This window comes from Scyliorhinus torazame, chromosome 5, assembly GCF_047496885.1.
Source record: "Scyliorhinus torazame isolate Kashiwa2021f chromosome 5, sScyTor2.1, whole genome shotgun sequence".
NCBI lineage: Eukaryota > Metazoa > Chordata > Chondrichthyes > Carcharhiniformes > Scyliorhinidae > Scyliorhinus > Scyliorhinus torazame.
Genome location: NC_092711.1, coordinates 125,173,683 through 125,196,723, shown reverse-complemented (window position 1 = coordinate 125,196,723; position 23,041 = coordinate 125,173,683). Strand labels below are relative to the sequence as shown.

The 23,041-nt window shown below is 50.5% G+C and overlaps 2 protein-coding genes across 12 annotated transcripts in view; one reads left to right on the top strand and one right to left on the bottom strand.

The window, feature by feature from the left end:
- Positions 1-23,041, top strand: part of LOC140421791 (uncharacterized) — an 864,226-nt gene that overhangs the window by 599,884 nt on the left and 241,301 nt on the right. The gene's annotated exons all lie outside the window — the stretch shown is intronic.
- LOC140421820 (uncharacterized) overlaps positions 1-23,041 on the bottom strand; it is a 266,946-nt gene that overhangs the window by 66,455 nt on the left and 177,450 nt on the right. For 2 of the 11 annotated variants that reach the window (XM_072506773.1, XM_072506771.1), the window contains exons 2-3: positions 20,554-20,709; positions 429-1,625 (exon numbers count right to left, since the gene is read on the bottom strand). The exons of 2 other annotated variants lie outside the window; for them this stretch is intronic. In XM_072506773.1, coding sequence (XP_072362874.1) covers positions 1,564-1,625; positions 20,554-20,709 — 218 coding nt within the window. In that variant the 3' untranslated portion in view covers positions 429-1,563. Of the gene's footprint in view, positions 1-428; positions 1,626-19,337; positions 19,459-20,553; positions 20,710-22,590; positions 23,000-23,041 lie in introns of those variants that run through there. 7 more of the 11 variants (XM_072506769.1, XM_072506766.1, XM_072506770.1 and 4 more) reach the window with 7 other exon arrangements.

Genomic DNA, 23,041 nt, shown 5'->3' with positions numbered 1-23,041 from the left:
GTCCCTGCTTCCACCACCTCCTCCGGTAGCGAGTTCCAGGCACCCCCTACCCTCTGTCTTTTTAAAACTTGCCTCGTACATCTCCTCTAAACCTTGCCCCTCGCAACTTAACCTATGCCCCCTAGTAATTGACCCCTCTACCCTGGGAAAAAGCATCTGACTATCCACTCTGTCTATGCCCATCACAATTTTGTAGACGTCTATCACGTCGCCCCTCAACCTCCGACAGTTTGGTCCGGTGGGCTCGTGGAAGGGAGGGAAGCAGCAGAGGCAGCTGATCGGATTTACTCAATCTCAGTCACAAAGAAGCTCCACAAGCTCCTCACACTTCTTGTTGGAGGTGAGGATGGAAGCGACAGGGGAGAGCGAGAGAACTTCAAAAGGAACTAACTTGTGTCAGAGATGTTAAAAAGTATCAACACTGCGTATTTAACACACATCTAATTTATTTGACTTTTAGCCAGAATATTAGCCCCTGTAAATGGGCTGGAGTTGGTTATCAGCAGAAAGAGACCCAAATGAACATGGTTCAGTCCGGAATGTGAGCAACAGCAAATTTCAATCACTTATTACTTGTGGCTTTGTTGGTGTCTCTGCAGGTGGGATGAAGTGGTGAATCCCTTCCCACACTCGGAGCAGGTCTCTCCCCAGTGTGAATTCGCTGGTGACTCAGCAGATTGGATGAAGTGGTGAATCCCTTCCCACACTTGGAGCAGGTGAATGGCCTCTCCCCAGTGTGAATTCGCTGGTGCTTCCGCAGTGCGGATGACTCAGTGAATCCCTTCCCACAGTTGGAGCAGGTGAATGGTCTCTCCCCAGTGTGAATTCGCTGATGTACAGTGAGGTGAGATGATTGTCTGAACCTAGTCCCGCAGTCAGAGCACCTAAACGGTCTCTCCCCAGTGTGAACTGGCTGGTGTCTCTGCAAGTCGGATGACTGAGTGAATCCCTTCCCACACTTGGAGCAGATGAACGGTCTCTCTCCAGTGTGAACTCGCTGGTGCTTCCGCAGTGCGGATGACTCAGTGAATCCCTTCCCGCAGTGAGAGCACCTGAACGGTCTCTCGTCAGTGTGAACACGTTGATGGATCATCAGATCCCCAGAACCTTTATAGCACTTCCCGCAGTCTGGACATTGAAACGGTCTCTCATCAGTGTGAACTCGCTGATGCTTCTGCAGGTGGGATGACTGAGTGAATCCTTTCCCACACTCGGAGCAGGTGAATGGTCTCTCCCCAGTGTGAATTCGCTGGTGACTCAGCAGGTCGGATGACTGAGTGAATCCCTTCCCACACTTGGAGCAGGTGAATGGTCTCTCCCCAGTGTGGCTGCGTTGATGAGTTTCCAGCTTGGATGGGGAAATGAATCCTTTCCCACAGTCCCCACATTTCCACAGTTTCTCCACAGTGTGACTGCATTTGTGGCTTGTAAGGCCTGATGATCGAGCAAATCCTCGTCCACACACACAACACGTGTACGCTTTTTCTCCACTGTGAGCGATGCTTTTTCCATCCATGTTCAAAGTACGATGATAATCAGGATATGATCAATTGAGGACTCTTGTCAGACCCTGATGTGATGTTTGGTTTGAGTTTCCGGACTTTGAAGCCTCCAATTCGAACACCCTGTGAAACGGATTTAAAACAGAAAATAGAGAGTGAGAGAGAACCCACAAAAACAGGTTGTGAAATTGAGCCGAATGAACCTGGTCTTTTGTGGGGCCGGCACTGGGAAAAAGTGACCATGTAAATTGCTGAATTGTCACAAAAACCTAACTGGCCTTTTCTGGAGGAGAACATAGAACATAGAACGATATAGCGCAATATAGGCCCTTCGGCCCACGATGTTGCACCGACATGGGAAGTCAAAAAACAAAAGCCATCTAACCTACACTATGCCATTATCATCCATATGCTTATCCAATAAACTTTTAAATGCCCTCAATGTTGGCGAGTTCACTACTGTTGCAGGTAGGGCATTCCACGGCCTCACCACTCTTTGCGTAAAGAACCTACCTCTGACCTCGGTCCTATATCTATTACCCCTCAGTTTAAGGCTATGCCCCCTCGTGCTAGCCATTTCCACCCACGGGAGAAGGCTCTCACTGTCCACCCTATCTAACCCCCTGATCATTTTGTATGCCTCTATTAAGTCTCCTCTTAACCTTCTTCTCTCCAACGATAACAACCTCAAGTCCATCAGCCTTTCCTCATAAGATTTTCCCTCCATACCAGGCAACATCCTGGTAAATCTCCTCGGCACCCGCTCCAAAGCTTCCACGTCCTTCCTATAATGCGGTGACCAGAACTGTACGCAATACTCCAAATGTGGCCGTACCAGAGTTCTGTACAGCTGCAACATGGCCTCCCGGCTCCGGAACTCAATCCCTCTACCAATAAAGGCCAACACTCCATAGGCCTTCTTCACAACCCTATCAACCTGGGTGGCAACTTTCAGGGATCTATGTACATGGACACCTAGATCCCTCTGCTCATCCACACTTCCAAGAACTTTACCATTAGCCAAATATTCCGCATTCCTGTTATTCCTTCCAAAGTGAATCACCTCACACTTCTCTACATTAAACTCCATTTGCCACCTCTCAGACCAGCTCTGCAGCTTATCTATGTCCCTCTGTAACCTGCTACATCCTTCCACACTGTCGACAACACCACCGACTTTAGTGTCGTCTGCAAATTTACTCACCCACCCTTCTGCGCCCTCCTGTAGGTCATTGATAAAAATGACAAACAGCAATGGCCCCAGAACAGATCCCTGTGCTACGCCACTTGTAACTGAACTCCATTCTGAACATTTCCCATCAATCACCACCCTGTCTTCTTTCAGCTAGCCAATTTCTGATCCACATCTCTAAATCACCCTCAATCCCCAGCCTCCGTATTTTCTGCAATAGCCTACCGTGGGGAACCTTATCAAACGCTTTACTGAAATCCATATACACCACATCAACTGCTCTACCCTCATCTACCCGTTCAGTCACCTTCTCAAAGAACTCGATAAGGTTTGTGAGGCATGACCTACCCTTCACAAAGCCATGCTGACTATCCCTAATCATATTATTCCTATCTAGATGATTATAAATCTCATCTCTTATAATCCCCTCCAAGAATTTACCTACAACAGACGTGAGGCTCACCAGTCTATAGTTGCCGGGGTTGTCTCTACTCCCCTTCTTGAACAAAGGGACCACATTTGCTATCCTCCAGTCCTCTGGCACTATTCCTGTAGCCAATAATGACATAAAAATCAAAGCCAAAGGTCCAGCAATCTCTTCCCTGGCCTCCCAGAGAATCCTAGGATAAATCCCATCAGGCCCCGGGGACTTATCTATTTTCAGCCTGTCCAGAATTGCCAACACCTCTTCCCTACGTACCTCAATGCCATCTATTCTAATAGCCTGGGTCTCAGCATTCTCCTCCACAACATTATCTTTTTCCTGAGTGAATACTGACGAAAAATATTCATTTAGTATCTCGCCTATCTCTTCAGACTCCACACACAACTTCCCATCCCTGTCCTTGACTGGTCCTACTCTTTCCCTAGTCATTCCTTTATTCCTGACATACCTATAGAAAGCTTTTGGGTTTTCCTTGATCCTACCTGCCAAATACTTCTCATGTCCCCTCCTTGCTCGTCTTAGCTCTCTCTTCAGCTCCTTCCTCGCTACCTTGTAACTATCAAGCGCCCCAACTGAAACTTCACTCCTCATCTTCACATCGGCCTCCTTCTTCCTCTTAACAAGAGATTCCACTTCTTTGGTAAACCACGGTTCCCTCGCTCAACGCCTTCCTCCCTGCCTGACCGGTACGTACTTATCAAGAACACGTAGTAGCTGTTCCTTAAACAAGCTCCACATATCCAGTGTGCCCAACACTTGCAGCCTACTTCTCCAACCTATCCCCCCCAAGTCATGTCTAATGGCATCATAATTGCCCTTCCCCCAGCTATAACTCTTGCCCTGCGGGGTATACTTATCCCTTTCCATCCTTAACGTAAACGTCACCGAATTGTGGTCACTGTCCCCAAAGTGCCCACCTACCTCCAAATCCAACACCTGGCCTGGATCATTACCCAAAACCAAATCCAATGTGGCCTCGCCTCTTGTTGGCCTGTCAACAAACTGTGTCAGGAAACCCTCCTGCACACACTGTACAAAAAACGACCCATCTAATGTACTCGAACTATATCTTTTCCAGTCAATATTTGGAAAGTTAAAGTCTCCCATAATAACTACCCTGTTACTTTCGCTCTTATCCAGAATCATCTTCGCCATCCTTTCCTCTACATCCCTAGAACTATTTGGAGGCCTATAGAAAACTCCCAACAGGGTGACCTCTCCTTTCCTGTTTCTAACCTCAGCCCATACTACCTCAGAAGAAGAGTCCCCATCTAGCATCCTCTCCACCACCGTAATACTGTTTTTGACTAGCAGCGCCACACCTCCCCCTCTTTTGCCTCCTTCTCCGAGCTTACTAAAACACCTAAACCCCGGAACCTGCAACAATCATTCCTGTCCCTGAAATGGCCACAACATCGAAGTCCCAGGTACCAACCCATGCTGCCAGTTCCCCTACCTTATTTCGTATACTCCTGGCACTGAAGTAGACACACTTCAAACCACCTACCTGAGCTTCCGGTTGCGGTGATGCCTTGCTAACCGCACGTTTCGGCGGCTCCAGCTCCGACGGACCTTCGGGCTCTTTTAAGAGCCCAAACGGGAAATATTTTGGCGACGCAACCCGGTGTGGGGTGAGTGAGAAGGGAGTCCACCCCCAACGAAGGAGGATAAAACCGGCGGCGGCGGCTGCAGCGCGAGGAATCGTCGACCAAAGGGTCAGAAAGAGAGAAGTACAAGATGGCGGCGGAGAAAGCGCAGGCAACATGGGGGCCCGAGCAGGATGAATTTTTGAGACGGTGCGTGGAGCTGCTAAGGAGGGAGGTGCTGACCCCGATGCTACAGGCAACTGAGGGGCTCAAGGAGACATTAAAGACCCAGGAGACAGAGGTCCGTGTGGTGGAGCAGAAGGTGACGGATAACGAGGACGAGATCCTGGGCCTGGCGGTTAAGACACAGACGCACGAGGCACTTCATAAAAAGTGTACTGAAAGGATCGAGGCCCTAGAAAACGGAGCGCGAAGGAAGAACCTTCGGATACTGGGTCTCCCTGAGGGTGTGGAAGGAGTGGACTGTGGAGCTTATGTAAGTACGATGCTGAGCTCACTGATGGGTGCTGAGGCCCCTACGGGCCCCTTGGAGGTGGAGTGGGCACATCGGATCCCGGCGAGAAGACCAAAAGCGGGAGAACCACCCAGGGCGATAATCGTGCGATTTCACCGCCTTAAGGATAGAGAAGAGGTCCTGAGATGGGCTAAAAAGGTGCGGAGTAGCAGATGGGAGAATGCAGTGGTACGGGTGTACCAGGATTGGAGTGCGGAGGTGGCGAGAAGGAGGGCGAACTTTAACCGAGCCAAGGAGGTGTTGCATAAAAAGGTGAAGTTCGGGATGCTGCAGCCGGCAAGACTATGGGTCACGTATCAGGAGAGACACCATTATTTCGAGACGGCGGAGGAAGCATGGACCTTTATTAAAGAGGAGAAATTGGATCGGAACTGAGGGACTGATGCTGCAGGAAATGTTATTGTTAATGTTATGGTTGAAGTTAATTGAGAAGTAAATTGGGAAGGGGGAGACATTGGGAAATGTGGGTGCCGGTGAGGGGGGAAAGACGGGACATAGTTGGAGAATGGGGAAGGGGAGGGGGAGGGGAAAGGGAGCTGCGCCACAAGAGGCGGGTCAGGTAAAGGGATGTTCCCGCACCAGAAAGAATATGGCGGGAAGACAGGCGCAAGGGAGTTCCCCACACGGGGGGGTCGAGGAGTGAGCAAGAGCAGCCGGGGTCAGTTGAAGTCAGCTGACTTACGGAAGTAATATGGGGGGAGCAATCACGCTAGAAAGAGATCTAGCAAGGGGGGGGGGGGGGGGGGGGGGAGACGACAACTGGGTTGCTGCTGCGGAAATCCAAAAGGAAATGGCTAAAGAGTGGGTGGACGGGGATGGTATGCGACGCCGGGGGAGCGAGTGGGAGCGCGGAGGCGGGATATGGGACTGGCCTAGAGAAGGTAATGGCTAGTCGACACGGGAGGGGAGCAGGTAGCCCCCTAGTGAGGCTGATCACGTGGAACGTGAGAGGCCTGAACGGACCGATTAAAAGGGCCCGAGTGCTCGCGCATTTGAAAGGACTAAGGGCAGACGTGGTTATGCTCCAAGAGACGCACCTAAAGGTGGCGGACCAAGTTAGGTTAAGGAGAGGATGGGTGGGACAGGTGTTCCACTCAGGACTAGACGCAAAGAACAGAGGGGTGGCCATTTTGGTGGGGAAACGGGTAGCATTTGAAGCAAAGAACATCGTAGCAGATAGCGGAGGTAGATATGTAATGGTGAGTGGCAGGCTGGAGGGAATGGAGGTCGTGTTGGTTAATGTGTATGCCCCAAACTGGGACGATGCGGGATTTATGAGACGGATGCTGGGGCGTATACCGGACCTGGAGGTAGGAAACTTGATTTTAGGAGGGGACTTTAATACTGTGCTGGACCCGGGGCTAGATAGATCCAGCTCAAGGACCGGAAGAAGGCCGGCAGCGGCCAAGGTACTTAAGGGGTTTATGGACCAAATGGGGGGAGTGGATCCATGGCGATTTCTTAGACCTAGGGCTAGGGAGTTCTCCTTCTTCTCCCATGTCCATAAAGTGTACTCCCGGATAGATTTTTTTTGTTTTGGGAAGGTCGTTGATCTCTAGGGTGGAAGAAGCTGAGTATTCAGCCATAGCGGTTTCGGATCATGCCCCACATTGGGTGGACCTGGAAGTAGGAGAGGACAGGGAGCAGAGAACACTCTGGCGATTAGATGTGGGACTGATGGCGGATGAGGGAGTGTGTGCAAGAGTGCGGGGGTGTATTGAGAGATACCTGGAGGTCAATGACGACGGCGAGGTCCCTGTGGGAGTGGTATGGGAAGCATTAAAAGCGGTGGTCAGAGGAGAGCTGATCTCCATTGGGGCCCACAAAAGGAAAACAGAGGCCAAGGAAAGGGAAAGATTACTGGGGGAGATTTTAAGGGTGGATAGGGAATTTGCAGAGACCCCGGAGGAGGGACTGCACAGGGAGAGGAGACGACTCCAGACGGAGTTTGACCTTCTGACCACCAGAAAGGTGGAGGTGCTGTGGAGGAAGGCACAGGGGAGGAGGTATGAATATGGGGAAAAGGCTAGTCGCCTGTTGGCTCATCAATTGCGAAAGAGGACAGCAGCGAGGGAGATAGGAGGAATTAGAGACGAAAAGGGAGACACGGTGCGAAGAGCAGGAAAGATAAATGAGGTGTTCAAGACCTTCTATGAGGGACTGTATAGGTCTCAACCCCCAGAGGGAGAGGAGGGGATGCGGCAGTTCCTGGACCAATTGAGGTTCCCGAAAGTGGAGGAGCAGGAGGTGGTAGGCCTGGGGGCACCGATTGGGGTGGACGAGGTTATTAAGGGACTGGGAAGCATGCAAGCAGGGAAGGCTCCGGGACCAGACGGGTTCCCGGTGGAATATTACAGAAAATATGTGGACTTGTTGGCCCCGTTGATGGTGAGGACGTTTAATGAGGCCAGGGAAGGAGGGACTTTACCCCCGGCGATGTCTGAGGCGACGATATCGTTAATTTTGAAGAGGGATAAAGATCCGTTGCAGTGCGGGTCCTATAGACCTATTTCATTATTGAACGTGGACGCCAAATTGTTGGCAAAGGTACTGGCATCGAGGATAGAGGACTGTGTCCCGGGGGTGGTACACGAAGACCAGACAGGGTTCGTAAAAGGGAGACAACTGAATGTTAACGTGCGACGACTATTAGGGGTGATAATGATGCCCCCAGTGGAGGGGGAGGCAGAGATAGTGGCGGCAATGGATGCAGAGAAGGCATTTGATAGGGTGGAGTGGGAGTATTTATGGGAAGTGTTAAAGAGGTTTGGGTTCGGGAACGGGTTTATTAGCTGGGTCAAACTTCTTTATGGGGCTCCAACGGCAAGTGTAGTTACGGGTCGACAAAGATCGGAGTATTTCCGACTATATAGGGGAACAAGACAGGGATGCCCGCTGTCTCCATTGTTGTTCGCGTTGGCAATTGAACCTCTGGCCATGGCGTTGAGAGACTCCAGGAAATGGAGAGGGGTGATTAGAGGGGGAGAAGAACACAGAGTCTCGTTATACGCAGATGACCTATTGTTATATGTGTCGGACCCAGCGGGGGGGGGGGATGATAGAGGTTATGCGAATGTTGAGGGAGTTCGGGGATTTCTCGGGGTATTGGCTAAACATGGGGAAGAGTGAATTATTTGTGATACATCCAGGGGACCAGAGTAGAGAGATAGAAGGCCTGCCTCGAAGGAAAGTGGAAAGAAACTTCCGATACCTGGGGATTCAGATCGCTTGGAGCTGGGGAACCTTGCACAGACTTAATCTGACACGGCTGGTAGAACAAATGGAGGAGGACTTCAAGAGGTGGGACATGCAGCCTCTGTCGCTGGCAGGCAGGGTGCAGGCAATTAAGATGATGGTCCTCCTGAGGTTCTTATTTGTATTTCAATGTCTCCCTATACGAATCACTAAGACCTTTTTCAATAAAATAGACAGGAGCATCACGAGCTTCGTGTGGGCAGGGAAAGTTCCGAGAGTAAGGAGGGGGTTCCTTCAGCGTAGTAGGGACAGAGGATTGGCACTACCGAACTTGGGCGATTACTATTGGGCCGCCAATGTGGCAATGATACATAAATGGATGATGGAGGGTGAGGGAGCGGCGTGGAAAAGACTGGAGAGAAGGTCCTGTAAAGGGACGAGTTTAGAGGCGCTGGTGACGGCGCCGCTACCGTTCTCGCCAAAAAGGTTTACCACGAACCCGGTGGTGGCGGCAACATTGAATATCTGGGGACAGTGGAGGCGACAGAGAGGGGTGCGGGGTGCCCTGGTGGGGTCCCCAATTAGGAACGACCATAGGTTCGCCCCAGGAAGAATAGATGGAGGATTTCAGAGCTGGCACCAGTTGGGAATTAGGAGGGTGAGAGATTTATTTATAGATGGGACTTTTGCGAGCTTGGGAGCACTGGAGGAAAAGTATAAGTTGCCCCGGGGAAACTTCCTGAGATATATGCAGGTGAGGGCGTTTACTAGACAACAGGTGAGGGAATTTCCGCTGCTCCCGACACAGGGGATTCAGGACAGAATGCTTTCAGGGGTGTGGGTCGGAGAGGGCAAGGTGTCAGAGATATACCGAGAGATGAGGGAAGAGGGGGAGGAGTCGGTAGGCAAACTAAAAGGAAAGTGGGAAGAAGAACTAGGGGAGGAGATAGGAGGGTATGTGGGCTGATGCCCTAAGCAGGGTAAATTCCTCTTCCTCGTGCGCCAGGCTTAGCCTGATTCAATTTAAGGTGCTACATAGAGCACACATAACGGGAGCAAGATTGAGCAGGTTCTTTGGAGTGGAGGGCAAATGTGGGAGGTGCGACGGGAGCCCGGCAAACCACGCACATATGTTTTGGGCGTGCCCAGCACTGGAAGGGTATTGGGAGTGACGGGAGTGATTTCGAAAGTGGTGAAGGCCCGGGTCAAACCAGGCTGGGGGCTAGCTCTATTTGGAGTTGCGGATGAGCCGGGAGTGCAGGAGGCGAAAGAGGCCGACGTTGTGGCCTTTGCGTCCCTAGTAGCCCAGCGTAGGATCCTACTCATGTGGAAGGAGGCGAAACCCCCCGGACTGGAGGCCTGGGTAAATGATATGGCGGGGTTCATTAAACTGGAGCAGATAAAGTTTGCCCTGAGAGGATCGGCTCAAGGGTTCACCAGGCGCTGGCAGCCATTTCTCGACTACCTAGGGGAACGTTAGAGGGAAGACAGATGACCAGCAGCAGCAACCCGGGGGGGGGGGGGGGTTAGTTTAGTTTATGTCAAAAGATTATGGGGTTTAGTTATTTGTGTATTGTTAAAAATTTCTTTACTGTTACGTTTGCTTTGTAAGAGGCAAAAAATTGTTGTTTGGAAAAAAATTTCAATAAAATATATTTTTTTTAAAAACACCTACCTGAACACTGGCCCCCTCCTGCGAAGTCAATTCTGTGCTCCTGACCTCTATACTCTCAATCTCTCGTACCCTAAAACTACAATCCAGGTTCCCATGCCCCTGCTGTATTAGTTTAAACCCCCCCAAAGAGCACTAACAAATCTCCCCCCCAGGAAATTTGTGCCCCGCAGGTTCAGATGTAGACCATCCTGTCTGTAGAGGTCCCACCTTCCCCAGAAAGAGCCCCAGTTATCCAGAAATCTGAATCCCTCCCGCCTGCACCATCCCTGTAGCCACGTGTTTAATTGCTCTCTCTCCCTATTCCTCATCTCACTATCACGTGGCACGGGCAACAACCCAGAGATAACAACTCTGTTTGTTCTAGTTCTGAGCTTCCATCCTAGCTCCCTGAAAGCCTGCCTGACATCCTTGTCCCCTTTCCTACCTATGTCGTTAGTGCCAATGTGGACCACGACTTGGGGCTGCTCCCCCTCCCCCTAAGGACCCGGAAAACACGATCCGAGACATCACGTACCCTTGCACCTGGGAGGCAACATACCAAACATGAGTCTCTCTCGCTCTCACAAAATCTCCTATCTGTGCCCCTGACTATCGAGTCCCCAATTACTAATGCTCTGCTCCTCTCCCCCCTTCCCTTCGGAGCAACAGGGACAGACTCTGTGCCAGAAGCCCGTACCCCATGGCTTACCCCTGGTAAGTCCCGTCCCCCCCCACAAGTATCCAAAGCGGTATACTTGTTACTCAGGGGAACGATCGCAGGGGATCCCTCCACTGACTGTTTTTTCCCAGTCCCTCTGACAGTTACCCATCTATCTCCAATCTTTGGTGTAACTAATTCCCTGAAGCTGCTATCTATGACCCCCTCTGCCTCCCGAATGATCCGATGTTCTTCCAACTCCAGCTCCAGTTCCCTAACTCGGTCTTGGAGGAGCTGGAGATGGCTGCACTTCCTGCAGGTAAAATCAGCAGGGCTTAAGAGGGATTTTGTATATCTACAAGACATATTCAGAGAGTAGTTGGCAAAGCAAATTATTCGACCTCGAGCTTCATAAACAGTAATATTGTTACCAAAACTATGCTTCCAGTGGCACAGTGATTAGCACTGCTGCCTCACAATGCCAGGGACCTGGGTTCAATTCCGGCCTTGGTGACTGTGTGTAGGTTGCACTTTCTCCCCATGTCTGTGTGGGTTTCCACCAGTGCTCAGGTTTCCTCCAACAGTCTAAAGAAGGACAACTTTGGTGGATTGGCCTTGATAAATTGCCCCTTAGTGTCCAGGGATGTACAGGTTAGGTGGGGCTCTGGGGTTACAGGGAGAGGGTAGGGGTGTGGGCCGAGGCAGGGTGTCCTTTCGATTGGATTGGATTTGTCACGTGTACCGAGGTACAGTTAAAAGTATTTTTCTGCGAGCAGCTCAACAGATCATTAAGTACATGAGAAGAAAAGGGAATAAAAGAAAATACATAATAGGGCAACACAAGATATACAATGTAACTACATAAGCACTGGCATCGGATGAAGCATACAGGGTGTAGTGTTAATGAGGTCAGTCCATAAGAGGGTCATTTAGGAGTCTGGTGACAGTGGGGAAGAAGCTGTTTTTGAGTCTGTTCGTGCGTGTTCTCAGACTTCTGTATCTCCTGCCCGATGGAAGAAGTTGGAAGTGTGAGTAAGCCGGGTGGGAGGGATCTTTGATTATGCTGCCCACTTTCCCCAGGCAGCGGGAGGTGTAGATGGAGTCAATGGATGGGAAGCAGGTTTGTGTGATGGACTGGGCGGTGTTCACGACTCTCTGACGTTTCTTGCGGTCTTGGGCCGAGCAGTTGCCATAGCAGGCTGTGACGCAGCCCGATAGGATGCTTTCTTTTTTTTTTTTTTAAAATATATTTTATTCAAGATTTTTTGGCCAAACATAACAGTACATAGTTTTTCTTTTAAACAACAATAAAGCAATATAAACAACAGTGGCCAGTTTTAAACAAATAAATAAATAATATATAAACAGAAACAAAAACAAAACTAAATGGCAACTGCCTTGTCGAAAATAGTTACTCTCCAAAGATACAATCCAATATACATTACCTATGACAAATGTCTATACATATACAATGACATCCCTAAGAGCCCGCCCGGATCCTCCCCCCCCCGCCCCCCCTGGGTTGCTGCTGTTGTCTTCTTTCTTTTTCATTCCCTCTATCGTTCTGTGAGGTAGTTGACGAACGGTTGCCACCGCCTGGTGAACCCTTGAGCCGAACCCCTTAATACGAACTTGATCCGTTCGAACTTTATAAACCCTGCCATGTCGTTTATCCAGGTCTCCACGCCCGGGGGTTTGGCTTCCTTCCACGTAAGCAATATCCTGCGCCGGGCTACGAGGGACGCAAAGGCCAAAACATCAGCCTCTCTCGCCTCCTGCACTCCCGGCTCTTCTGCAACCCCAAATATAGCCAACCCCCAGCCTGGCTCGACCCGGACCCCCACCACCTTCGAAAGCACCTTCGCCACCCCCACCCAGAACCCCTATAGTGCCGGACATGACCAGAACATGTGGGTGTGGTTTGCTGGGCTTCTCGAGCATCTCCCACACCTATCCTCTACCCCGAAAAATTTACTGAGCCGTGCTCCAGTCATATGCGTCCGGTGTAGAACCTTGAATTGTATCAGGCTTAACCTGGCACACGAGGACGACGAGTTTACCCTACGTAGGGCATCAGCCCACAGCCCCTCCTCAATCTCCTCCCCCAGCTCTTCTTCCCATTTCCCTTTCAGCTCATCTACCATGATCTCCCCCTCGTCCCTCATTTCCCTGTATATGTACGACACCTTACCATCCCCCACCCATGTCTCGGAGATCACTCTATCCCGCACCTCCTGCGCCGGGAATTCCCCCATCTGTTGCCTCGCAAAAGCCCTCGGTTGCATATACCGAAATGCATTCCCTTGGGGCAACCCATATTTTTCCGTCAGCGCTCCCAGACTCGCAAACGTCCCATCTACGAACAGATCTCTCAATTGTACTACCCCAGCTCTTTGCCATGCTCCAAATCCCCCATCCGTTCTCCCCGGGACAAACCTATGGTTATTTCTTATTGGGGACCGCACCGAGGCTCCCATCCTTCCCCTATGCCCCCAAATTTTTAATGTTGCCACCACCACCGGGCTTGTGGTGTATTTCTTCGGTGAGAACGGCAACGGTGCCGTCACCATTGCTTGTAGGCTGGTCCCCTTGCAGGACGCCCTCTCCAATCTCTTCCACGCCGCTCCCTCCCCTTCTCCCATCCACTTACACACCATTGAAATATTGGCGGCCCAGTAATAATCGTTTAGGCTCGGTAGTGCCAGCCCCCCCCCCCAATCCCTACTACGCTGCAAGAACCCCCTCCTCACTTTCGGGGTCTTCCCGGCCCACACAACTCATAATACTTTTCTCGATTCTCTTAAAAAAAGCCTTCGTGACCATCACCGGGAGGCACTGAAACACAGAGGAATCTCGGGAGAACCACCATTTTAACCACCTGCACCCTACCTGCCAGTGACAGGGACACCATGTCCCATCTCTTGAAGTCCTCCTCCATCTGTTCCACCAATCGTGTTAAATTAAGCCTGTGTAAGGTTCCCCAATTCTTGGCTATCTGAATCCCCAAGTACCGGAAGTCTCTTGTTACCTTCCTCAGCGGTAAATCCTCTATTTCCCTGCTCTGCTCCCCCGGATGCACCACAAACAACTCTCTTTTCCCCATGTTCAATTTATACCCTGAAAAATCTCCAAACTCCCCAAGTATCCGCATTATCTCTGGCATCCCCTCCACCGGGTCCGCCACATATAACAACAAATCATCCGCGTACAAAGATACCCGGTGTTCTTCTCCTCCCCTAAACACTCCCCTCCACTTCCTGGAACCCCTCAGTGCTATGGCCAGGGGCTCAATCGCCAGTGCAAACAATAATGGGGACAGAGGACATCCCTGCCTCGTCCCTCTATGGAGCCGAAAATACGCAGACCCCCGTCCATTCGTGACCACGCTCGCCATCGGGGCCCTATACAGCAGCTGTACCCATCTAATATACTCATCTCCAAAGCCAAATCTCCTCAACACATCCCACAAATAATCCCACTCCACTCTATCAAATGCTTTCTCGGCATCCATCGCCACCACTATCTCCGCTTCCCCCTCTGGCGGGGGCATCATCATTACCCCTAGCAACCTCCATATGTTCGTGTTCAGCTGTCTCCCCTTCACAAACCCAGTTTGGTCCTCATGAACCACCCCTGGGACACAGTCCTCCATCCTCGTCGCCATTACCTTGGCCAGAATCTTAGCACCCACGTTTAAAAGGGAAATGGGCCTATAGGACCCGCATTGCAGCGGGTCTTTTTCCTTCTTTAGGAGGAGCGATATCATTGCCTCTGACATAGTCGGGGGCAGCTGCCCCCTTTCCCTAGCCTCATTAAAAGGTTCTCATCAGTAGCGGGGCCAGCAAGTCCATATACTTCCTATAAAATTCCACCGGGAATCCGTCTGGTCCCGGGGCCTACTCCACCTGCATGCTCCCAATCCCTTTCACTACCTCCTCCATCTCAATCTGTGCTCCCAGTCCCGCCCTCTCCTGCTCCTCCACCTTCGGGAATTCCAGCTGATCCAGAAAGCACATCAATCTCTCCTTCCCTTCCGGGGGCTGAGCTTTATATAATCTTTCGTAGAATGCCTTGAACACCCCATTCACTCTCCCCGCTCCATCTCTCCTTCCTCATCTCTCACCCCCCCTATCTCCCGCGCTGCTCCCCTTTTCCTCAGTTGGTGGGCCAGCAACCGGCTCGCCTTCTCCCCATATTCGTACTGTACACCCTGTGCCTTCCTCCATTGTGCCTCTGCATTACCCGTAGTCAACAAGTCAAATTCTACATGTAGCCTTTGCCTTTCCCTGTACAGTCCCTCCTCCGGTGCCTCCACATATTGTCTGTCCACCCTCGGAAGTTCTTTCAGCAACCGCTCCCTTTCCCTACCCTCCTGCTTTCCTTTATGTGCCCTGATAGATATCAGCTCCCCTCTAACCACTGCCTTCAACGCCTCCCAGACCACTCCCATCTGAACCTCCCCATTGTCATTAAGCTCCAAGTACCTTTCAATACACCCCCTCACCCTTAAACATACCCCCTCATCCGCCAATAATCCCAGGTCCATTCTCCAGGGTGGGTGCTGTTCTTTTTCCTCCCCTATCTCCAGGTCCACCCAATGTGGAGCGTGGTCCGAGATAGCTATAGCCGTGTACTCCGTCCGTCACCTTCGGGATCAGTGCCCTTCCCAAAACAAAAAAGTCTATCCGTGAATATACTTTATGGACATGGGAGAAAAACGAAAACTCCTTACTCCTAGGCCTACTAAATCTTCCAGGGGTCTACTCCTCCCATCTGCTCCATAAAGTCCTTGAGCACCCTAGCTGCAGCCAGCCTCCTCCCGGTCCTGGACCTCGATCTGTCCAGCCCTGGGTCCAGCACCGTATTGAAGTCTCCCCCCATTACCAACTTTCCCGCCTCTAGGTCCGGGATACGTCCCAACATACACCTCATAAAATTGGCATCATCCCAGTTCGGGGCATATACGTTCACTAGAACCACCGCCTCCCCTTGCAATCTGCCACTCACCATCACGTATCTACCCCCACTATCCGCCACTATGGTCTTTGCCTCAAACAGTACCCGCTTCCCCACTAATATAGCCACCCCCCTGTTTTTTGCATCTAACCCCGAATGAAACACCTGCCCCACCCATCCTTTGCATAGTCTGACCTGGTCTATCAGTTTCAAATGCGTCTCCTGCAGCATAACCACATCTGCCTTTAGTTTCTTTAGATGTGCGATTACCCGTGCCCTCTTAATCGGCCCGTTCAGCCCTCTCACATTCCACGTGATCAGCCGGGTTGGGGGGCTCTTTAACCCCCCCCCCTGGTCGACTAGCCATCCCCTTTTTCAATCCAGCTCCTCACCCGGTTCCCACGTAGCCTTATCTCCCCCCGACGGCACCCTCCCGCCTCGACCACCCCACCCCGTACCAGCTCCCCCTTCTCCCCAGCAGCAGCAACCCAGTTAACCCCCCCCCCGCCAGATCCCTTTCTAGCGTAATTGCACCCCCCATGTTGCTCCCAGAAGTCAGCAAACTCTGTCTGACCTCGGCTTCCCCCTCGTGACCTTGGCCCCCACTGTGCGAGGCCCCCTCCTTCCTGCTTCCCTGTTCCCACCATGATTACCATAGCGCGGGAACAAAGCCCGCGTTACCCACTTGGCCCCACCCCTAATGACCGGCGCCCACAATTCCTCATCCTCCCTCCCCCCCCCTCCCCCACGACATGGGGAAGAGAGAAAAGTTACAGGGTCGCAAGATTAACAACTCGAGAGATCATCCCTTCCCCCTTTTTCCCCCCCTTCACCCCACGTAATCACCCCACCACTTTGTCCCAAACGTTCTTTTTCTGGCCCTCCTATTCCAGCTTCTCCTCTACAATAAATGTCCACGCCTCTTCTGCCGTCTCAAAGTAGTTGTGCTTCCCTTGGTGTGTGACCCACAGTCTTGCCGGCTGCAACATTCCAAATTTGACCTTCCTTTTGTGCAGCACCGCCTTGGCCCGATTAAAACTTGCCCTCCTTCTCGCCACCTCCGCACTCCAATCTTGATCTACGCCGATCACCGCGTTCTCTCACCTACTGCTCCGAGTTTTCTTCGCCCATCTGAGGACCATCTCTCTGTCATTATATCGGAGAAATCTCACCACTATGGCTCGAGGTATTTCTCCAGCCCTCGGTCTTCGTGTCATAACTCGATAAGCTCCCTCCACCTCCAACGGGCCCGTCGGTGCCTCCGATCCCATTAACGAGTGAAGCATCGTGCTCACATATGCCCCGACGTCCGCCCCTTCGGGAAGACCAAGAATCCTTAAATTCTTCCTCCTCGCATTATTCTCCAGCACCTCCAGCCTTTCCACACACCTTTTGTGTTGTGCCTCGTGCATCTTTGGCTTCACCACCAGGCCCTGTATTTCGTCCTCATTTTCAGCGGCCTTTGCCTTCACGACCCGAAGCTCCTGCTCCTGGGTCTTTTGCTCCTCCTTTAGCCCCTCAATCGCTTGTAATATCAGGGCCAACAGCTCCTTCTTCATCTCCTTTTTTAGTTCTTCCACACAGCGCCGCAGGAACTCTTGTTGTTCAGGGCCCCATACTGGACGGCCACCTTCCGACGCCATCTTGCTTTGTGCTTGCCTTCCTTGCCGCTGCTCTAGAGGATCCTTCGCAATCCGGCCACTTTCCTCTCCTTTTTCCATCCGTGTCCAGGGGGGATTCCCTTCTGGTTTACCGCACAGTGTTTTTAGCCGTTAAAATTGCCGTTGGGGCTCCTATTAAGAGCCCAAAAGTCCGTTCCACCGGGAGCTGCCGAACCGTGCGACTTAGCTGGTCATCGCCGCACCCGGAAGACGATAGGATGCTTTCTGTGGTGCATCTGTAAGAGTTGGTCAGGGTTAATGTGGACATGCCTAATTTCCTTAGTTTCCTCAGGAAGTATAGGCGCTGTTGTACTTTCTTGGTGGTAGCATCAACGCGGGAGTGGGAGCATCGACGCGGGAGCGGGAGCATCGACGCGGGAGCATCGACGCGGGAGCGGGAGCATCGACGCGGGAGCATAGACGCGGGAGCATCGACGCGGGAGCGGGAGCATCGGAGCGGGAGCATCGACGCCGGAGCGGGAGCATCGACGCCGGAGCGGGAGCATCGACGCCGGAGCGGGAGCATCGACGCCGGAGCGGGAGCATCGACGCCGGAGCGGGAGCATCGACGCCGGAGCGGGAGCATCGACGCCGGAGCGGGAGCATCGACGCCGGAGCGGGAGCATCGACGCCGGAGCGGGAGCATCGACGCCGGAGCGGGAGCATCGACGCCGGAGCGGGAGCATCGACGCCGGAGCGGGAGCATCGACGCCGGAGCGGGAGCATCGACGCCGGAGCGGGAGCATCGACGCCGGAGCGGGAGCATCGACGCGGGAGCGGCAGCATCGACCTTTCAGAGAATAGGTGCAGACTTGGTGGGCTGAATGGCCTCCTTCTGCTCTGCAGGAATTCTATGGTTCCAATTCTATGCTATGAATCTTTATAAAGCTCTGGTCACCACTCTTCAGGAAGAATGTGAAGGTTCTTGAGAAGGTGCAGAGGAGATTTACCAGAATGGTTCCAGCAAAGGAGGTTGAGGAAGATTTGATTCAGGGACATAAGATTATGCCAGATTTCCATCGGGTGGACAAAGAAACTCTGTTTCCATTCACTGATCGTACAAGCAGTCGGGACACAGGTTTAAAGTTTTGAGTAAAACCTGGATTGAATTATATAAGATCCTGAGGGGTCTTGACAGGGTGGATGCGGAGAGGATGTTTCCTCTTGTGGGAGAATCTAGAACGAGGGGGTCACTGTTGCAAAATAAGGGGACACCCATTTAAGATGGAGATGAGGATTTTTATTCTCGAGAGTTGGAAAATTTTGGAACGCCTGCCGGAAAAGGCAGTGGAAGCAGAGACCTTGAATATTTTTAAGGCAGAGCTGGATAAATTCTTGATGAGCAAGGGGGTGAAAGGTTATCGGGGTAGGCAGGAATGTGGAGTTGAGGTTAGAATGAGATCAGCCGCAATCTTATTGAATGCTGAGCAGGCTCGAGGGGCCGAGTGGCCTGTTCCTAGTTTGTATGTAAAAGGTACAGGAGATAGGAGGTGATACGAGATGTATGTTTTTACACAGCGAGCGGCATTGACCTGATACTTGCTGCCTATGAGGGAGTTTGAAAATAGATACAATGAATGATTTGATTTCAAAAGGAAATTGAATAGACATCGGAGGGAAATAAACATGCGAGGATACAGGGAGCAGAATGGTACTAACTGGATTGCTCCAGAGATCTAGCATGGATTCAATGGGCCGAATGCCATTCTCTGTGTCATCATGTCTCTGACTCTTTTGTGTTATCTAGTTTTGTAATTTAACCTCTGGGGTTCAGATATCACTCAGGTAAATCTGTGCTACACTCCCTCCGAGGCCATTCTATCCTTCCTCAGGTTTGTTGCCCAGAACTGAACACAGTTCTCCAGGTTTGGCCTAACCAGGGTTTGTGAATCTCGGGGCTTTTCCAGTCACACTGAGACCTGAAATCTTCCCTCACAGACAGAACAGACAAACCTTTTACCTTCCACACCCAGATGCCGCTGAAATTTAGTTTCCAATGAACCGAGTGACTGTCAGATCGCGATGTGACGTTTGGTTTGCGTTTCCCGTCTGTTAAACCTCCACTTCCAGTATCCTGTAAATTTACAGAAACCTCACTGTCAGGTGAGGAGGCCAAATCACTCTGAATTTATTTTAAAATTAAAAAAAATAATGACAGAGTACCCAATTCATTTTTTCCAATTAAGGTGCAATTTAGCATGGCCAATCCACCTACCCGGCACATCTTTGGGTTGTGGGGGCGAAACCCACACAAACATGGGGAGAACTCCACACGGACAGTGACCTAGAGCCGGGATTGAACCTGGGACCGTGGCACCGTGAGGCAGCAACGCTAACCACTACTCCACCGTGCTCCCCAAATCACTGTGTTTTTAAGACAGAGATAGATAGGTTCTTGATTAATAACAGGATCCGGTGTATGGGGAGAAGACAGGAGAATGAGAAACATATCAGCCATGATTGAATAGTGAAGCAGACTCGATGGGCCGAATGGCCTAATTCTGCTCCTATGTCTTTATGGTCTTATAAGTCTCCCATTGGAAACTAGTCAAAGGTTTGCTGAAGTCCATGTAAACTACATCAACTGCACTACCTCATCTACACTCGTCACCTGCTCAAAAAATTCTATCAAATTTGTTAGGCATGACCTCCCTCTGACAAAGCTATACTGGCTATTTCTGATCAAACCTTGCCTCTCCAAGTGGAGAGGCAAGTAGATTCTCTCCTTCAGAATTTTCTCCAATAGTTTCCCTACCACTGACGCAAGACTCATCTGGTCTGCAGTTCCCTGGCTTATCTCTACAACCTTTCTTAAACAGTGGGACCACATTAGCTGATCTCCAGTCCTCTGGCAATTCCCACATGGCCAGAGAGGAATTAAAAATTTGAGTCAGAGCCCCTGCAATCTCCTCCCTCGTCTCCCACAGCATTCCAGGGCACAACTCATCCGGTCCAGTTTTAAACCTGCCAGCACCTCCATGTCACTCCCTATGTCAATTTGCTCAGGATCGTCGGTCTCTCTGCCCAAGTTCCATATCTATCTCCTCATTCCCTTGGGTGAAGACAGATGCAAAGTGTTCGTTCAACACCCGACCAATGTGCTCTGGCTCCACCCACAAATTTCCCAAATGGAAACACTATTCTTCATCTGATGAATGATCATGCTGACCTGAAACATTAACTCTGTTTCTCTCCACAGACGCTGTCTGAAATCCTGCAGATTTCCAGCATTTGTGTCCTTGTTTAAAATCACAGCAGTCCAGCCGAACCAGGATTTTATATATCTCCGTGCTTCTCCAGTCACACAGGTTCCGGAAATCTTTACCTACAAACAGAACAGACCAATAGGAACAGGAGTCAGTCATTCAGCCCTTTGAGCTGCTCCACCATTTAATGAGGTCACGGCTGGGCAGCACAGTGGTTAGCACTGTGGCTTCACAGCACCAGCATCTCAGGCTCCATTCCCTGCTGGGCCACTGTTTGTGCAGAGTCTGCATATTCACCCCATGTCTGCGTGAGTTTCCTCTGGGTGCTCCGGTTTCCTCCCACAGTTCAAAGACGGCAGATTAGGTGGATTGGCCATGCTAAATTTGCCCTTAGTATCCAAAAAGGTTAGGAGGGGTTATTGGGTTAGGGGGATAGAGTGGAAGTGAGGGCTTAAGTGGGTCAGTGCAGACGCGATGGGCCGAATGGCCTCCTTCTGCTCTGTAAGTTCGCTGATCTAACACTCACTAAGTCCACTTTCCTACCTTATCTGTGTTACCCTTAATTCCCCTACTGATTAAAAACATATCGATCTCAGCCTTGCAACTGATCAAGGACTCGGCCTCCACATTTCCTGGGGTCAAAGAAATTCTTTCCTCAATTGGCAGTCCCTCCATACCCAGAAGCATCCCAGTAAGCCTCCTCTGTACTGCCTCCAATGATAACATATCTTTTGTTAAATAACGAGAGCAAGACTGTACACAATGTTCTAAACGTGGCCTCACTGGTAGCTTGTAGTTACAGTAACACCGCTTCACTTTTATACTTCAGCCCCCTTGAAATAAAACATGCAGGACTAGGCTCAAACTATGGCCTCTCCTTCCAGAATGTCCAACAAGGGGAAACATCCGCTCTACGTCTGCCACATCAATCCCCTTTAGCATCTTATGTACCTCAGTTATATCTCCTCTCATTCTTCTAAACACCAGTGAGTATTGGCCTAAACTGCTCAAATCTCTCTCCACAAGACAATCAATCTAGTGAACCTTCTCTGAACCGCCTCTAATGCATTTATATCATTGTCCAAGTAAGGGACAAAATCTGCAGCACTCCAGATGTGGTCTCACCAACACCCTATACAGTTTCAACAGCACTGCCCTACTTTAAACTCTATTTCATTAGCAATGAAAGCCAACATTCCATTTGCCTTCCTTATTACCTGCTGTACCTGCAGACTGTCTGCGATCCGTTCACAAGGGCACCCAGATCCTTCTGTACAAAAGCATTATGAAGTTTCTCACCATTTAGATAAGAAGTTGCCTTTTTATTAAATGAATAACCTCACACTTATGCACGTTAAATTCCATCTGCCACATTTTGGCCCACTCACCAACCATTAGTTTATTTCTTATTTCCTCATTGCAACTTGCTTTCCCACCCATTTCAGTGTTAGCTGCAAATTTGGCTCTTGTACATTCTATCTGTCCCATAGTCATTAATTTGGATTGTAAATAGTTGGGGCCTGAGGGCCGAACCCTATGGCACACCACTAGTTACAGCTTGCCAACCAGAAAAAGACAGGTCAGCATAATCCAAGTCCCCTCACACCTGCTATTCTCTCTTCCAACCTCTTCCATCGGGCAGAAGATATAAAAGTCTGAGAACACACACGAACAGATTCAAAAACAGCTTCTTCCATGTTGTTACCAGACTCCTGAACCACCCTGTTGTGGACTGAACTGATCTCTCCACGTATCTTCTGTACTGAAGATGTAGTACTACACTCCAGATGCTTCATCCAATGTCTATGCATTTACATTGTGTATTTATCGTTATGTCCCATGTCTTTCATGTATGGAACTGTACACAGAACAATTCTTTTCACTATACCAGAGTAAGTGTCAATAAATCTTATATGATATAATGCCCTCTCTGCTGTCCGTTGTTTAGCCAATCCTCAATCCAAACTAATATATTACCTCTCAACACCGTGGGATCTTACCTTGTTTATTATCCTTTATACGACACCGTATCAAATGTATTCTGGAAGTCCTAATACATCTACAGGGCCTCCATTATCCACTTGGCTTGTTCCAACAGCTCATAACAAATTTGTTAAACACGATTTACCCTTCACCAAACCACGCTGACTGATGGATTGCGGTTTGACTTTCCAAATGTCCAGTTACTACTTCCTCAATAATGGATTCCAGCAGTTTCCCAACAACAGGCTTTAAACTTACTAGTTTCCTACTTTCTGCCTTTTTGAACAGGAGGGGTTACATTAGATTTTTCCACTAATGCAGTGACATTGTCACTGGGTCAGTGTCTCCCCCTGGTCTCTATGACGTTGTTTGTGGAGAGAAGCCGGAAGCGGTGGACAGTGAGAGTGGAGAATGTTCATTGTTTCACATTCGGTTCTGGGGCCGCACTGGGGATTTGTCAACCCCGCC